At 42.9% G+C, this 18489-nt stretch overlaps 1 protein-coding gene across 1 annotated transcript in view; it reads right to left on the reverse strand.

The window, feature by feature from the left end:
• The window catches only part of LOC130307937 (fructose-1,6-bisphosphatase 1-like), a 34296-nt gene extending 18773 nt beyond the window's left edge, over nucleotides 1–15523 (reverse strand). Inside the window, exons 1-2 of the mRNA XM_056552207.1 lie at nucleotides 15216–15523; nucleotides 675–837 (exon numbers count right to left, since the gene is read on the reverse strand). Coding sequence (XP_056408182.1) covers nucleotides 675–837; nucleotides 15216–15385 — 333 coding nt within the window. The 5' untranslated portion in view covers nucleotides 15386–15523. The remainder of the gene's footprint in view (nucleotides 1–674; nucleotides 838–15215) is intronic.
• Nucleotides 15524–18489: the final 2966 nt, after the last annotated feature.

Consider the following 18489-nt stretch of genomic DNA (forward strand, 5'->3'; position numbering starts at 1 on the left):
CACCCTAGGCTTATAGTCGAGTCAATAACTTTTCCTGGGTTTTTGGGGTGAAATTAGGGGCCTCGGCTTATATTCGGGTCGGCTTATACTCGAGTATATACGGTACTGCCCATCACCCTGCGCATACCATCCTCACAGTGAAACATTTCTCATTATTTTCTCATTATTGTTTGTGTCACAATAAAATGTGTTTTGCCCTTTCAAACTACTCTGCATGTTGTGTTGAAATGGTAAATGTCCAGGGAGGTAAAAAACACTTATGCAAGACACTGTATGTTTGTAAGAACACAGACAAAAACATGGTCTCTGCCACCTGACTCTATATGGTATCTTACAGAATAACAAAGCTAACATCTCCAAGAGCAAAAGCAATTTTTTCCTTGCCCAACCATTGCACAAACAAGTCCCAATATCATGTAAACCGATACTGGCATTATATTGATGGTAAGAAAGAATTAATACATGGAATATAATTAAATATATGAATACTTTCTTAATACTTATGTGTCTGAATTGCAGAAGAGGGATGTTATGCCATCTTTGTAAATGAGAAATTGCATCAGGGCTGTTATGTCATTGCAGGAAGCAAGAACATTGTGCACTAAGGATTACCATGTTATTAAGCAATAAACTCTAGCCGCAGTTCATACATATAGACACATACATGTACATACCCTCCTATCAGCCTCCACAATAAGAGCATGTGGGTCTTCTTCTGATACCAGGACACAGGCACCGAATGAGGACTTCAGCATGTTAACAACTAGGTCATTTGAAAGAACATCCAGCTTTTTCACTTGGTCTCCTGTTACATTAGTGGATCCAGCAATTCCATATCTAAAGGGAAGCATTCATAATGAAAAGGGGACACATATGATAACAATTATATGCTGATATATTTAAAGCATAGCTACTTCTTGGTTACTGTCTTTACATTAGTTTTGTAATATGTACCTCCTATTAGAATCACTTGCTTTATGAACACTAGGAGGATAGGTAAAGAAAATAAGTGTAAAAATGACTGTTTATCTGACATAGCCAATAAATAGGCCAGGACATTGACGCAGGCTCAGTGGGCATTCACTGACACTGGCAGAGACCAGAGCAAAGCCACTACATAGACTGATCATTACCATGGGCTTCAGATACTTTGCAAATCCATTTTGGACTAATTTTTTGCATACTTGAGTACATGGATTTCTCAACCATTGGTTGTCGAATTAAATGAAATTCCATATAACTAGAACCCCCAAAAGAAATTGTGACTAAATCTTAATGCAGAATACACTATATGTCTGTGCAGTAATCATAAGAAAGATGCACAATTCTGTAGACATTAAAGGAGATCTCTGGCAAAAAAAAACTTAGCCCCTATCCAAAGGATAGGAAATAAGTAGCTGATTGTGGGGTCCGACCACTGGGGCCACCCGTGATCACCGGGAAGGGACCCGGCGCTCAGTGAGGAATGCGTGCTGTAGCCGGCATGTGCTCCATTCATTCCTATGGGAGTGCCGAAAAGGCCCGAATACAGCTCTCAGCATCATCGGCACTCCCATAGAAATTAATGGAGCGCGTGCCGTCTACTTGTAGATTCCACAAAGTGCTCGCTGAGAGCGCCGGGGTCCTGTCCCAGTGATCGCAGGGAGCCCCAGCAGTCAGACGCCCCCCCCCCCCCCCAACAATCAGCTACTTATCCCCTATCCTGTGCATAGTGCGTTATTTTTCCCCAGAGTACTCCTTTAAAGCCCTATTCACATGGGTTGAATCTGACATGAATCTTATTGCAAATTCTGCTTGCACTGTGGGAAAAAAATCCATCATGGAAATAAGTAGTAAGGATTCTCCAAAGAAAACCGAAGCATTTGCCCAACTAACATCTACAAGAGGTTTCCATGTGCTCCCAGAGGTTACGTGGGTTTCCTCAGGGGACTCTGGTTTTCTCCCACCCTCTAAACCATCCCATATTGAACAATTTTCTGAGACAAGCTTGGTATATCAATCCAACAGTGCTATTTAAAAACAGCATTAGAAGATCTGAAGGTTAGTGTGCGCATGGAAAAGTAGGACTAAGTGCTTAACATTTTGTATACGGTTCTAACACATTCTGCAATGGTAATTTTGCATTGTTTGAGTTTTAAAACAAAACAAACCATATCATATTGGAGTTTAGTTTGGGGACAGGGGCCAATGGGAATGCTGACATTCTCTGTACAGCATTGAGGAATATTTTGATGATATATACATAAAGGTATTTTATTAGTATAAATTTATAAATCAGATAACTCATTCTCATAATGCAATCCATGTATATGAGGGCTGTGCAGAAAATCGAAAACAATGTTCTTAGAGTAATGCTTTATTTCAGGTACATCTACCTTCTGACAAACAAGGACAGGACAGGAACTATAGTACAGAGGATTGGCTAGTCTAAGACCACACCCGCTGTCACATTTACACTTTGTGCAGCATAATAAAAGATTCATCTAGGGTTGTTAAAACATGCCATGTTCTTTACAATAACAATTCTTCTGCGTTTGCAGGTGTTAAAGGAGAGTTCCACATGGGCAGGATATTTATGTCTTTTATTGTGATTTAACTACAGCTACTAGCCAGTTAAAGGAAACCTGTCACAATGAAAACACATCATGTTAAGCTGGGTTCACACTACGGTTTGTATTTACGGTTCCCGTATATGGCTGGGAGGAAGGGGCGGGGCTTAATCGTATTCGGGAACCGTATTTAATGCATGTCTATGAGCCGACCGGAGTGAACAGCAGCCTCCGGTCGGCTGCGTTTCGGCCATATGCGGTTTCCCGACCATAGGCAAAAACGCAGTCGACAGCGTTTTTGCCTGCGGTCGGGAAACCGCACACGGACGAAAACGCAGCTGACCGGAGGCTGTGGTTCACTCCGGTCGGCTCATAGACATGCATTAAATACGGTTGAGTGCGGGAGCTGCGATTAAGCCACGCCCCCCTCCTCCCAGCCATGTATGGGAACCATAAATACAAACCGTAGTGTGAACCCAGCCTTATAGAGCAAGAGAAGCTGAACATATTGATATACAGGGTTGTATCCAGGATAACCTATCATTTATTCATTTCAATCTTATTCATAATCTCTGCTCATTCTAAGATGAGTAGTCAAGTGGGCGGTCCTACTCAGTGATTGACAGCTATGTATAAATGTGCATAAAGAGATTGCTGTCAGTGATTAGAATTACCAACTTGACCACAGCACAGAATGAGCAGAGATTTACGAGTGAAGGACAAGTTATCTGAACTATAAAAATATACTGCGATGTTTCCTGCATGGAAAACAGGGTAAGGATGCATTCACATTTAATGCATTTAATCCTACGGCTGCCGGATCCGTCGGGGATTGTCCAAAACATTTTTAGAGCCATTTTTCGACAAAACTATTAATATATTTGTCTAGTTACCGTTACTGTATCTGTATGTCAATATGTTGTCAATTTTTACCCAGCAAATGTCCCTATAAGTATTTAGAATATAGCCTTAAACTCTTGCTGTGCGGCCGGTAAATTTCAATCAATGGTCGGGTTACATGTAAAACCTGTTATCTATATCCCTCCTTGTGCTTCTCTGTGTGAGGCCAAAGGTTAATGGGTAAACAGGTTTGCTTTAGAGGTCTGTTTTCTGCAAAGGAATGTAGACTTGGTAAATAACAAGTAATTAAGTTTTCCGAAAATGTTAGATGTTTACTGCCCCCATTTCTGCATAAATAAGGAACATAGGGTGGCTGAACTTGTGTCACCTTGAGTTCTTTTTACAAAAGCAGATGAACTGATCCCATAAATGATCTGTTGAAGTCGATCTGTGTTTGTTTACTTTCATTTTACACTTACCGATTATCAATTATTGGGAAGGGGTTAAAATGAACTATTGCTCCTACAATCCAGAGCAGGAGAGGTTTGCTATGGGGACTCGCTCCTACTCTGGACAGTTCCTGACATGGACAGAGGTGGCAGCAGAGAGCACTGTGGTCAGACAGAAAAGAACAACTCAACGCAGCTGATAAGTACTAGAAGGATTAAGATTTTTATATGGAGGTAATTTACAATTCTGCTTAACTTTCTGGCACCAGTTGATTTGAAAAAAAAATAATTTGTTCCACTGGAGTACCCCTTTAACCTTCTAGTGGTCAACCAATAGACTGGTTAATGAGGTCTTTTATTTCCCCATCAAGACACAAAAGAACTATACAACCTCCTCTGGAACATACAGCAGCTGATAAGTACTGGAAGGATTAAGATTTTTTTAAATAGAAGTAATTTACAAATCTTTCTGGCACCAGTTGATAAAAAAATAAATAAAAAAATTCCACTGGAGTACCCCCTTAAGGATGTGTTCACACGATACGACTAATTAGCGGTAACTGCACATACCACGTGCATTTTGGCACAAATAACCAAAAATGTTGTAAAATTTTGTGTATGAGGAGCCGCTATTTAGGTGCAACTTGTACACACAGCCTTACACTGGGCAATGGCCAAAAATCATAGAATGTTCATTTATAGGATGTACCCCAAAGCTGCCCATACAATTAGGAATGGGGTGTGAAGTTGAGTAATGTTTGGTTAAGTTGTGTATGATAGGATCATACAACACTATGCAAGCTGCACTTTCCCTGTTGCATAAAAGTGTGGAGAAATGTGTTGCACATAGTAGTATTTCATGTCTCTTCATGTCATTGTATAGCCTGATGTTACAACAGTTTATGTACAGGATATGTGGTTAGTTGAGGCTCAGAGAAGCATATGGGATCTTTTACTTCCTTTAAAAGAATATATAATGGTGCCATTGTATATAGACCTTTTATCTTGTTTTCTTATGGAATTCATTTAGCTAAGACGAAATTACATTCAAAATGAACTGCAGGCATGAATGTATTAAGAGCCCTTGTGTGCTTGGCCATGCCTATCACATGGAATACTCTCTTTCTATAGTAAAGTACACTGCATACATTGGATTTACATATGCCACAAAAGGCACAAGATGGAACCTGCATTGGCCTGCACCTTTTTTCTTCCCAATTCTAAATAAATAATGAATGTGCACATAATACATAAACTGAGGGAATCAAGCCAATGTTCCTGTGCCAGACGGATCAAAGTCCAATTGTAAATCAGCCTTTCCTAATACCGGTTGTGTTGTTCACTACTTGCTATGGGATCTAACATCAGTCTCATCTTTTAGTGTCAAATACATTATACACTGCTCAAAAAAAATAAAGGGAACACTTAGATAACACATCCTAAATCTGAATGAACGAATCAAATGAAATACTTTTGTCTTTATATAGTTGAATGTGCTGACAACAAAATCACACAAAAATTATCAATGGAAATCAAATTTATCAACCCATGGAGGTCTGGATATTGAGTCACACTCAAAATCAAAGTGGAAAACCACACTACAGGCTGATCCAACTTTGATGTAATGTCCTTAACCCCTTAAGGACTCAGCCCATTTTGGCCTTAAGGACTCAGACAATTTAATTTTTATGTTTTCATTTTTTCCTCGTCGCCTTCTAAAAATCATAACTCTTTTATATTTTCATCCACAGACTAGTATGAGGGCTTGTTTTTTGCGTGACCAGTTGTCCTTTGTAGTAACATCACTCATTATATCATAAAATGTATGGCGCAACCAAAAAACACTATTTTTGTGGGGAAATTAAAACGAAAAACGCAATTTTGCTAATTTTGGAAGGTTTCGTTTTCACGCCGTACAATTTATGGTAAAAATGACATGTGTTCTTTATTCTGAGGGTGAATACGATTAAAATGATACCCATTATTATATACTTTTCTATTATTGTTGTGCTTAAAAAAAATCACAAACTTTTTAACCAAATTAGTACGTTTATAATCCCTTTATTTTGATGACCTATAACTTTTTTATTTTTCCGTATAAGCGGCGGTATGGGGGCTCATTTTTTGCGCCATGATCTTTACTTTTTTTTGATACCACATTTGCATATAAAAAACTTTTAATACATTTTTTATAATTTTTTTTAAATAAAATGTAATAAAAAAGTAGGAATTTTGGACTTTTTTTTTTTTTCGTTCACGCCGTTCACCGTACGGGATCATTAACATTTTATTTTAATAGTTCGGACATTTACGCACGTGGCGATACCAAATATGTCTATAAAAAATGTTTTTTATGCTTTTTGGGGGTAAAATAGGAAAAAACGGACGTTTAACTTTTTTATTGGGGGAGGGGATTTTTCACTTTTTTTTTACTTTTACTTTTACATTTTTTTACATTTTTTTTTACACTTGAATAGTCCCCATAGGGGACTATTCATAGCAATACCATGATTGCTAATACTGATCTGTTCTATGTATAGGACATAGAACAGATCAGTATTATCGGTCATCTCCTGCTCTGGTCTGCTCGATCTCAGAAAAGAGCAGGAGATGCCGGGAGCCGCACGGAGGAAGGAGAGGGGACCTCCGTGCGGCGTTATGAATGATCGGATCCCCGCAGCAGCGCTGCGGGCGATCCGATCTTTCATTTAAATCGCGAACTGCCGCAGATGCCGGGATCTGTATTGATCCCGGCACCTGAGGGGTTAATGGCGGACGCCCGCGAGATCGCGGGCGTCGGCCATTGCCGGCGGGTCCCTGGCTGCGATCAGCAGCCGGGATCAGCCGCGCATGACACGGGCATCGTTCCGATGCCCGCGGTTATGCTTAGGACGTAAATGTACGTCCTGGTGCGTTAAGTACCACCTCACCAGGACGTACATTTACGTCCTGCGTCCTTAAGGGGTTAAAACAAGTCAAAATGAGGCTCAGTATGTGTGTGGCCTCCGTGCCCGTATGACCTCCCTATAATGCCTGGGCATACTCCTGATGAGGTGGCGGATGGTCTCCTGAGGGATGTCCTCCCAGACCTGGACTAAAACATCCGCCAACTCCTGAACAGTCTGTGGTGCAACGTGGCGTTGGTGGATGGAGTGAGACATGATGTCCCAGATGTGGCGGATTCAGGTCTGGGGAACTGGCAGGCCACTCCATAGCATCAATGCCTTCCTCTTGCAGGAACTGCTGACACACTCCAGCCACATGAGGTCAAGCATTGTCTTGCATTAGGAGGAACCCAGGGCCAACCACACCAACATATGGTCTCACAAGAGGTCTGAGGATCTCATCTCGGTACCTAATGGCAGTCAGGCTACTTCTGGCAAGCACATGGAGGGCTGTGCGGTCCCCCAAAGAAATTCCACCCCAAACCATTACTGACCCACCGCCAAACCGGTCATGCTGGAGGATGTTGCAGGCAGCAGAACGTTCTCCACAACGTCTCCAGACTTTGTCACGTCTATCCCATGTGCTCAATGTGAACCTGCTTTGCACAAAGGCAGAGGTAGCGGTCCTGCAGCTGGGTTGTTGCCCTCCTACGGCCTCTTCTACGTCTCCTGATCTACTGGCCTGTCTCCTGGTAGCTCCTCCATGCTCTGGAAACTATGCTGACAGACACAGCAAGCCTTCTTGCCACAGCTCGCATTGATGTGCCATGCTGGATGAGCTGCACTACCTGAGCCACTTGTGTGGCTTGTAGACTCCGTCTCATGTTACCACTAGTGAAAGCACCACAAGCATTCAAATGTGACCAAAACATCAGCCAGGAAGCATAGGAACTGAGAAGTGGACTGTGGTCACCACCTGCTGGACCACTCCTGTATTGGGGGTATCTTGCTATAATTTCTACCTGTTGTCTGTTCCATTTGCACAACATATGAAATTGACTGTCAATCAGTGTTTCTTTTTGAGTAGCCATTCAAAAGACCTGTGGTTTTCAATCAGGGTGCCTACAGCTGTTGCATTAATTGCAGATTGATCTCTCTCCCACCAAGCTATCGCTCCACCCATTGAAGCAGACAGGCTCCCTGTAATCAGCTGATTAGTGAGTCAGGTCTCGGCTGCATTGCAAACAGGGAAAAATCTGAGACAACAGTCATTTTGTATGCTGTTAAAAATAAATAGTGGGGTGAAAATCACATAAGAATTGTGAGAAAACCATCACACACAGGTACAGACACTATATTATGAACTACACTAACTTTACAGCCCTTGTAGCATAGTCAAATAAAAAGAATTCCTGGAATATCCCTCTAAGATTATACCTGACACATAATAATTCTCACCAATGTATGACACATTATTTCAACATAATTTCTATTATATCCATTGGTAAGGATGGGCTCCCGTGACACCTGTTGTGCATTAGAATCTTTTTAATATAATTGTTAATAATTGTTAGGTGAAGCAATGGAAAGATGGCGGTACTAGATTAAGTTCTTTAGGATATGCCCGAACTTTATGTGTTTGTCTGTCTCTGGGGTGGGAGGATCAGTTATGCTAGTTTTTTGGAGTAACTTCATTAAAGTGTTAATGTTATTTAAAAAAAAAAATAACTTTTGACATGTTAAAAGTTTTCATTGGAGGAAACTGATTCAATAGAAAGTCTTTGGAAGTCCTTTACTGCAGGGATGAGATGGAAGAGAAGGGCTAAGCTAAGCACTTCTCCCGACTCTCAGCTAAGAGCCTTTCCCCATTTCTTCAAGTGATTGGTAGTTTCTCAGCATTTAGACTCAACCGATCAAAAGATTTTCTTAAATGACATTAAAAGTTTAAAGAGGCTTTCAAATTTGGATAATGTTAAGTTCCTTGACAAGAAGCTCATCACCAAAAATCTGTGGGAAAAGCTGGCAGTATATGTTCAATTTCTCTGCAGCAACTAAGTTTTACACAGTCCTACAGAGTGAGAGCTGTGCCTCCATTCTTCCATTATTCCCGAAATTGTGGACATACGCAAATGAGATAGTTTGGTGCACTTGGTCCCTCTCACAAGTAGAAAGATAGAAGTATATAGGAAAAAAGTGGAACAGAGTTGGCGCAATATAGTGGCGTTATCCTTGCTGAACGTATTTAAAGATTTAAAGAAATTAAAGGTGCTCACCTACATGTGTTGTGCTATCAGGCACAAATCTGTATATAGTTCTTAGAGTCATATAGTATTTGGGAGTTGCTGTCTGTCGGTACCGAATTTGTTGTGCAGCGGTGTGGAACTTGGTTATGCAGAAGAGTTCGGGTGTTCATGGCAGAGAATCCCCTGGAATCCAACTTAGGCTGGTAGCGCTTCCTTTATAAGTCGGATTTCTGCCAAGAACACCCCGAACACATCTGCACACACAAGTAGAGAGATCTCCCAAATTGTCTGTTCTAAATGGCGATCGTGCATGCCTGCTACTGCATATAGCTTTAAGACTAGTGCCGGCGATGCTGAAGACAGAAAACTGAAATTTGTGTTAAACACCATAGCTGTTATGGCCTAACAAATCTATTACTGACATAAAAAGGGTGCATTTGATGTATGAAAATGTTGATAATCCAGTGCCAGGTAAAACCTGTTGCTGTTCAGTAGCCTACATAGTTTTTCTCAATATTGCATTGAGGTGCACTCTACCTGACAAATTATGCCTGACATACTTCAGAGCAGTAAGTTACTCCTAGATGAGTTTTCTGGTAAAGATTATCTATATCCTTAGGTCATCAATATCAGATTGGTGGAGCATCAACACCCAGCATCTTGCCAGAGCCGAATCGCTGCCATACACAGTGAAACAGAACTGGAGGCAGATGCCTCAGTATATTGTGGTATAGCCATTCTGGGTTACTGCAGCTCACTTTTCATTCACTTCAATGGGAGATGAGCTCCAGTAACCCAGCATGGTACCCCAATTAATGGAGCTCTCCGCTCCTTGCTATGTTTTACTGTGTATGCAGGCACCTTGGCTGGGGCAAACAGATGATTGGCCATGAGTGCCAGGTGGTGGCGCCTCTCCAATCTATTATTGATAACCTATCCTGTGGATAGGTCGTCAATACATTTTGGCCAGAAAACCACTTTGTGAGACAATGGCCAGACAACAGACATTCCTGTCATCTATAAGGAATGACAGGGTCCCATGATACCGGTTTTGTGATATAAGCATGGCAAAGGCTGGAAAAAGCAAAAGAGAACTGGATGCACAAAAGGATCACCCACATTCTACTGGATGTGCCAGAACTGTCTGTAACCTGTCAGGTACCCTAACCCCTATCAGCCTTCTCCAGTACCTTGTATATTAAAGGGGTTCTCCAGTGCTTACACATCTTTTCCCCTATCCAAAGGATAGGGGATAAGATGCCTGATCGCGGGAGTCCCGCCGCTGGGGACCCCTGGGATCATGCACGCGGCACCGTTTGTAATGAGTCCCCGGAGTGTGTTACCGGCGACCACAGCTATCACGACCCCTCCCATAGGCTTGCATTGAGGGGTGGAGCGTGATGTCACACAGCGGCAGAGGCGTGACGTCACGCGCTGGTGGTCGCCTGTAATCAGCGTGTTCGCTCTGGGGACTGATTACAAACGGGGTGCCGCTTGCAAGATCCCGAGGGTCCCCAGCTGCGGGACTCCCGCGATCAGGCATCTTATCCCCTATCCTTTGGATAGGGGAAAAGATGTGTAAGCACCGGAGAACCCCTTTAAGGGCTCAGTATTCGTACACAGTGCCCATAAGCTTTCTCTCATGCTGCAATACGGTAAAAGAAAAATCAAGTTTAATCAGTGTCCCCTGCCGCCGGGTAAGTAGGCATGAGTATGGAGCTGCAGCACATGTAGTCACATTGCCCCCCGCAGCCCTTCCAGACACTCATGCATGACTGGCATACGGAGTTCCGGGCACTTCATGCAAAGCCTGGCAATCAGTGTGTCAATCAAGAGTTAGTGCTGGATGCAAGCATGGATAGTGTGACTACAGGTGCTGCGGCTTTGCCCCTGTGCCTACTTAACCAGTGTCAGAAAGCACTTTTACTATAGTGTGGGCAGGGGTCATGTCCTGGAAAAAAAAAGTGTGGGAACTCTTCCACATGGGAGCGGTGTTCCTTCTGTGGGAAAAAGTGCAGGAACTCAATTCTCACACATTCTTTCAGGACTTGAGCCCTGAATGTGGCATCATAGGAAGCTTATGGGCACAGAATCCAATTGCTGTGCCCTGCATCTACATGGTACTAGGGAGGGCTTTTGGGGATTAGGGGACCTGACAGGTTTCCTTTAGAGTACTCCATCAGCTACACATTCAATTTAGTAGGGGAGATTTGTGATGTAACTGCAATGTAATTGGTGTGCTAACATAACCATGCTCAGTGAGGAGACGATGCCAATCATTGCAATGACCTAAATGTAGTCAGCTAGTGAGAGTGTTCGGGTTTCTGAGCATATAACAGTTTTTGCTAGTACTGAAAACTGCGGCATGCTGTGCTTTTTTAGTGTGAGCAAAAGCTAGTATATGCTCAGAAAGTACCTGAATGTAGTCACTAGTTCACTACATTCAAATCATTGCAATGAATGCTGCCCAAGCACAGATACTTTGGCCTCCCATTTTGGGGGTGTTCTAACGTATTCGTGCCTCGAAGGCACAATTCGTAGAGTAAATGCATCCTAAAAGTTTAGTGCTGGCTATTTTTCTTTTTGCTTGTATTTACTACACAGGGTGAATGGCACCCTCTTTAGCTGTGCACCCCTCCCCCTTTCTCCCAGGTGGTGTTTTAAATTGTATATGGATCCAGCATGTCACCCAGTCAGAGGCCATATGCCCAGCAGAGGTGAGTTGGTATCTGAGTGTTAGGCTCAGAATGTGTGTTAGGGTCCCATCCTAAATGAGGCCACTTCCCCATGGTGGATGGGGGACATGTTTTTGATCAAAAAAGTGCGCTAAGAGCCTAAATTTTTTGACCAATGTGTGCTGCTGCAATCTTCTTTTTTGGATACTTTGGCAATGAATGGTGGGAATGGTGCCCAAGCACATATACTTTGGCATCCCATTTTGGGGGTGTTCTAACGTATTCGTGCCTCGAAGGCACAATTCGTAGAGTGAATGCATCCTAAAAGTTTATGAAAAAGACACTTAAAGGCTTAGGAAAAAGAGTCTCTGGTGTAATGAAATCAAGATTTATTCTTTTTAGCCTTAAAGCGTACCTGTCAGATCCCACAAAAATAAAAAATAATTAATATGTTACTCAGTACCTAATCCTGACAATGTACATCTACTTTGTATGCCTCTATCCCCTATATTTATTATAAAAAAGATACCTCTTTTCATTAGCTCAGAGTGTAAAGCAAAGTTTCCACTTGGTTTATTTCCTTGCAGTTTTTGGAATACTGCCACTGCAGTTATTGAGCCAAAGCCAGAAATGTATTCAGATGGAATAGGACATATAAAGGAAGGACTTATACTTCTCCTCCCTTATGGTTCCACTTCTGACTTTGGCTCAAAAACTGCAGTGGTAGTTTTCAAAATACTGCCAGAAAAAAAAAAAAAACAAGTGGAAACTTAGCCTTAGAAATCCTTTTAGGGGAAGGGGGCGTGTTACTCCCCTGTAGTGGTGGGAGGTTATTGGTGCACCTGCTCATGCAGCCTTGTCCATGAGTCATCTCTTGTCCATGAGTCATCTCTTGTCCATGAGTCATCTCTTGTCCATGACAAGCCTGATGCTGATGCAAGACTGGTTAGTGTCCCTAATGGTGGGATTTTCAAGAGCCATTTTTTAAATTTTATGAAATATTAAATTTTTTTTAAACAACTATATTTCAAAAGGTCTTTAATTTTCATCAGTAACAATATATAAAACGTTTTTGGATCTGGCAGTGCCCATTTAATTCTAAGCATCATGTCTGGAGGAAACCAAGCACTGCTCATTACCTGCCCAATACCATTCCTACAATGAAGCATGGTAATGGCAGCATTTTGCTGTGGGGTGTTCTTCAGCAGCAGGGAGGGGGAAACTTGTCAGGGTTGAGGGAAAGCTGGATGGAGCAAAGTACAAAGATATTCTTAATGAAACCCTGATCCAGAGTGCTCTGGGCCTCAGATTGGGTCAAAGACTTACCTTTCAACAAAAATATAGGGGGGATTTATGAAAACCTGTTCAGAGGGAAAATGGAGCAGTTGCCTATAGCAACCAATCAGATTGTTCTTTTTATTTTTCAGAGACCTTTTTACAAATTAAAGAAGCAATCTGCTCCAGTTTACTCTAGACAAGTTTTTAAAATGTCCCCATTGACCCTTAACACACAGCCAAGACAACACAGTAGTGCCTTCGGGACCACTCTGTGAATGCCCTTGAGTAGCCCAGCCAGAGCACTAACTTGCACCCAATCAAACATCTCTGGAGAGACCTGAAAAGGGTTTCCACCGACGGTCCCCATCTAACCTGACAGAGCTTAAGAGGATGTGCAAAGTAGAAAAGCAGAAAATCCCCAAAGCCAGTGTGCAAACCATGTGGCATCATCCCCAAAAAAACTGGAGGCTGTAATATCTGCCAAAGGTGCCTCAACTAAGTACTGAGTAAAGGGTCTTATGTCATAGTTTTAAATTAGAGGGGCAAAGGTTTATGCCATAATATGAGGAAGTATTACTTTACTGAGAGAGTAGTGGATGCATGGAATAGCCTTCCTATAGAAGTGGTAGTTACAAATGCAGTGAAGGAGTTTTAGCATGCATGGGATAGGCATAAGGCTATCCTTCATATAAGATAGGGATAGGCATAAAACTATGCTTCATATAAGATCAGGAGAAGGACTATTGATAGGATTCAGAATATTAGACAGACTAGACGCGTCGAATGGTTCTTATCTGCCGACACATTCTATATTTCTATAATGCAATATTTAAGTTTTTCCATTTCAATAAATTAGCAAAGATTTCTGTTTTCTCTTTGTCATTATGGTGTATTGAGTGCAGAAAACATAACAGAATGTGAAGAAGTGAAAGGGTCTGAAAATGTTTCTAATGACTGAATTGGTAGATTATTTACCAGTAATACTTAGTTCCAATGTACAAAAGCAAGTTTAACCCCTTAACGACGAAGGACGCATATTTACGTTCTCCGCCAGCTCCCGCGATATGCCGCGGGGTCACCGATATGCGGCCGGGACCCGCGGCTAATACAGGACATCACTGATCGCGGTGATGCCCTGTATTAACCCTTCAGACGCGGCAATCAAAGCTGACCGCCGCGTCTGAAGCGAAAGTGAAAGTATCCCGGCTGCTCAGTCGGGCTGTTCGGGACCACCGCGGTGAAATCGCGGCGTCCCGAACAGCTTACAGGACACCGGGAGGTCCCTTACCTGCCTCCTTGATGTCTGATCAGAGAATGACTGCTCCGTGCCTGAGATCCAGGCAGGAGCAGTCAAGCGCCGAGAACACTGATCACAGGCGTGTTAATACATGCCAGTGATCTGTGTAAAAGATCAGTGTGTGCAGTGTTATAGGTCCCTATGGGACCTATAACACTGCAAAAAAATTTGAAAAAAAGTGTTAATAAAGATCATTTAACCCCTTTCCTAATAAAAGTTTGAATCACCCCCCTTTTCCCGTAAAAAAAAATAAAACAGTGTAAATAAAAATAAAATTATTTGGTATTGCCACGTGCGTAAATGTTCGAACTATAAAAATATATCATTAATTAAACCGCACGGTCAACGGCGTACACGTAAAAAAAATCCAAAGTCCAAAAAAAGCATTTTTTTAGTCACTTTTTATACCATTAAAAAATGAATAAAAAGTGATCAAAAAGTCCGATCAAAACAAAAATGGTACCGATAAAAACTTCCGATCATGGCGCAAAAAATTACCCCTCATACCGCCCAGTACATGGAAAAGTAAAAAAGTTATAGGGGTCAGAAGAGGACATTTTTAAACGTATAAATTTTCCTGCATGTAGTTATGATTTTTTTCAGAAGTACGACAAAATCAAACCTATATAAGTAGGGTATCATTTTAATCGTATGGACCTACAGAATAATGATAAGGTGTCATTTTTACTAAAATATGCACTGCGCAGAAACAGAAGCCCCCAAAAGTTACAAAATGGAATTTTTTCTTCGATTGTGTCGCACAATTATTTTTTTTTCCATTTCGCCGTGGATTTTTGGGTAAAATGACTAATGTCACTGCAAAGTAGAATTGGTGGCACAAAAAATAAGCCATAATATGGATTATTTTTAGGTGTAAAATTGAAAGGGTTATGATTTTTAAAAGGTAAGGAGGAAAAAACAAAAATGCAAGAACTGAAAAACCCTGCGTCCTTAAGGGGTTAAAATTAAATTCATGTATGCATATCTGAGACTACTCACAGGTTGGCAAGCCCAGCTTTGCGCACAGCAGATGAGATGGCTTTGATGGCAGTGCACAGTGAATTTAGGAGCTGGGTCATCTCTCCAGTGCCTTTGGCTTTGATGCCCTCTTCCATCACGAATCGGGTCATAGTGATCACATCGGTGTCAAAGGGTGACTGGTCTGTCATGTTGGCACTTCCAGTGAAGACACAGATGTGTGTGAGATTGAGGTTATGTGTATTCGGCTGCTGGATGGACAGTGCAGCAGAATCCCCTCACAGTGCCACTTTTATAAGCCAGGCAGAGCTCTCCTCCTCTCCAGGAACTGCCAGTCAGAAGAGCAGGCTGAGGGTGTGTGAGGGGCAGACACTACAATCCTGCTTTTCTCCAATCACTACTGTGTTTTGGACAGCGTGTGAGTTATTTAGTTGCTGTAGAGGAGGTAGAGCTCAACCTCCAGGGTGTGTGAGGAAATAAGTGTGTATTGTGTATACATACCTCCCCCTCCTGTACTCAGCACATATGGTGAAAGTCTACTGAAAAGTGAAAACAGGCAGGGGCACACCAATCGATTACTGAATGGTTATGTACACTACAATAACTACGCTAAAGTTGGTTTCATATTCATCCAGTTTCCTATTTCTGGCTGGTCGTTGTTATTCAGTTTTTCAGCAGATTCACAGAACGTCTTTTTGTGTTTCTCTGGTTTAGTAATAAGGAAAACTTTAGCAGCAATTAGAAGGTTAAGGTTTTTCCCAAAGGGTTAAATAACTTTGGGCTACTGATCTCCCACTGCCAACACAAAGTTAAGGATGCCCCATGTTAAATTCAGAGGCATCCAGAGGCTAAAAGTCCAGACTGACATCAACGTGGGCAGATGATCACTTTTTACTTATTTGAGTATGTATTGGGTAGAGTAGTTTAAAGAAATAAAATAACACTATAATATTAATCACACTGCCACAATACGCCAGATTTATCAAAGTCTATCAGGGTCACTGATAATTCTGGCATAGCTGAAGACTGTCTAGTCTAAGTTTAACCAACTAATAGTTGGCTTACAATAAAGTAAGAGATGGAAGACTTTACGCCAGGTCTGGTGTCCAAAATTCAGTGGTTTTTTTTGGTCCAAACACATACAGATGTTGCGAAGTTTTGACCTTACAATAAGGTCTTTTTCAAGCAAGATGCTTGATGCTTAATAACCATGGGGAAAAATTGCGTAAACTCACTTATGAGGGTATTTGAGTCATTGCGTTACCTGTTGTCACGATTCGGCTTACCGGTTGTGGATCCACTGTGTCAGCGAGGGATTGGCGTGGACCGTGCAGGTGGACCGGTTCCAAGAGGCTACTGGTGTTCACCAGAGCCCGCCGCAAAGCGGGATGGTCTTGCTGCGGCAGTAGCAACCAGGTCGTATCCACTAGCAACGGCTCAACCACGCTGACTGCTGAGAAGGCGTGGGACAGAAGGACTAGGCAGAGGCAAGGTCAGACGTAGCAGAAGGTCGGGGCAGGCGGCAAGGTTCGTAGTCAAAATGGATAGCAGGAGATCAGGTAACACAGGCTTGGACAACACTAAACGCTTTCACTGGCACAAGGCAACAAGATCCAGCGAGGGAGTGCAGGGGAAGTGAGGTAGATATAGCCAGGGAGCAGGTGGAAGCTAATAAAGCTAATTGGGCCAGGCACCAATCACTGGTGCACTGGCCCTTTAAGTCTCAGAGAGCTGGTGCGCGCGCGCCCTAGAGAGCGGAGCCGCGCGCGCCAGCACATGACAGCCGGGGACCGGGACGGGTAAGTGACTTGGGATGCGATTCGCGAGCGGGCGCATCCCCGCCGGCAATGTCAGTGCAGCGCTCCCGGTCAGCGGGTCTGCCCGGGGCGCTGCAGGGAGAGAGACGCCGTGAGCGCTCCGGGGAGGAGCAGGGACCCGGAGCGCTCGGCGTAACACCTGTGGTGTCACAGCTCATTGTATACAGGACAGATATGGCATAATAACACAGTGAACATAGTGCTGGCACAGTAGTATAAGGCACCCATAACAAGGTAAGTGGCATTTCCACTTCACCAGGGATAAATGTTACCCACAGCAACAACAGGATAAACATGCACAGGAATATATTTTAATAGTTGGAAGTAAAGCTGTGTTACAACTATGTTAAACACACAGCCCTGGATTCTACTAGTAAGTTATGGTGCAGGATAAGATGTTAACCTATGGGTATGTTCACACTTCTTGCTGCTGCACTTAACTAGCATTGGTGGGAATCGATTTTCTGTTAACCCATTCACTCTACCAAAAACCTGCCACTGAAATTCACCTGCTTTAAAGGGGTAGTCCAGTGGTGAAAAACTTATCTCCTATCTTAAGGATAGGGGATAAGTTTGAGATTGCGGGGGGTCCGACTGCTGGGGCCCCCTGCAATCTCTCTGTACGGGGCCCTGGCTCTCGGCCCAGATAGCACGAAGCGGCGGCCGACACGCCCCCTCAATACATCTCTATGGCAGAGCCGGAGATTGCCGAAGGCAGCGCTTCGGCTCTGCCATAGAGTTGTATTGATGGGGCGTGTCGGCCTCCGCCTCGTGCGGAGGTCGACACGCCCCCTTCCCGCGGGCTGTCGGGGCTCCGTACAGGAGATCGCAGGGGGCCCCAGCGGTCGGACCCCCCGCGATCTGCAACTTATCCCCTATCCTTAGGATAGGGGATAAGTTGCTCACCACTGAGTCACCACTGGACTACTCCTTTAAGAATGAAGATGTTAATTATTTTGGTGGAATTATGCGTGGACTGCATTGCTGTCAATGGTGATGATGCAAGTCTGTACAGTCCTAGCACCGAACTATTTCAACAGAGGCCACTAACATGCAATCTCTGACCCAGAATATCTCCAGGAAGAAATTCCATAGTGTGATCATACACAAAATTGGTCTCGTACTAGTCACTGGTCTAGATATACTATTACAAATGAAGCAGAATGATGGTGCAATTTATGCTTAAAATAAAAATATTACATTACATATGCACATTTGTTAGAAGCTCTATACACTTTTTAGACACTTTTCTGCCAGATCCGACAAAAGGCTGCGTGGCCTAAATGTGCCAAAAATGGACCAACATTTTGGCGCATTACTCTGGTATAAAGTAAGCCAACTATTAGTCCAAATATAAAGGTATAGATAGCGCACAGTGATAAACCTTTTAAGGTAGGTGGGTGCCAGTCCTCAGAGCTTGACCAAGGCAGGAAGATACAACAAAGTAGGAGATGGAAGACGGCACTCCAGGTCTGGTG

Source organism: Hyla sarda, chromosome 1 (assembly GCF_029499605.1).
Source record: "Hyla sarda isolate aHylSar1 chromosome 1, aHylSar1.hap1, whole genome shotgun sequence".
In the NCBI taxonomy this organism is placed as follows: domain Eukaryota; kingdom Metazoa; phylum Chordata; class Amphibia; order Anura; family Hylidae; genus Hyla; species Hyla sarda.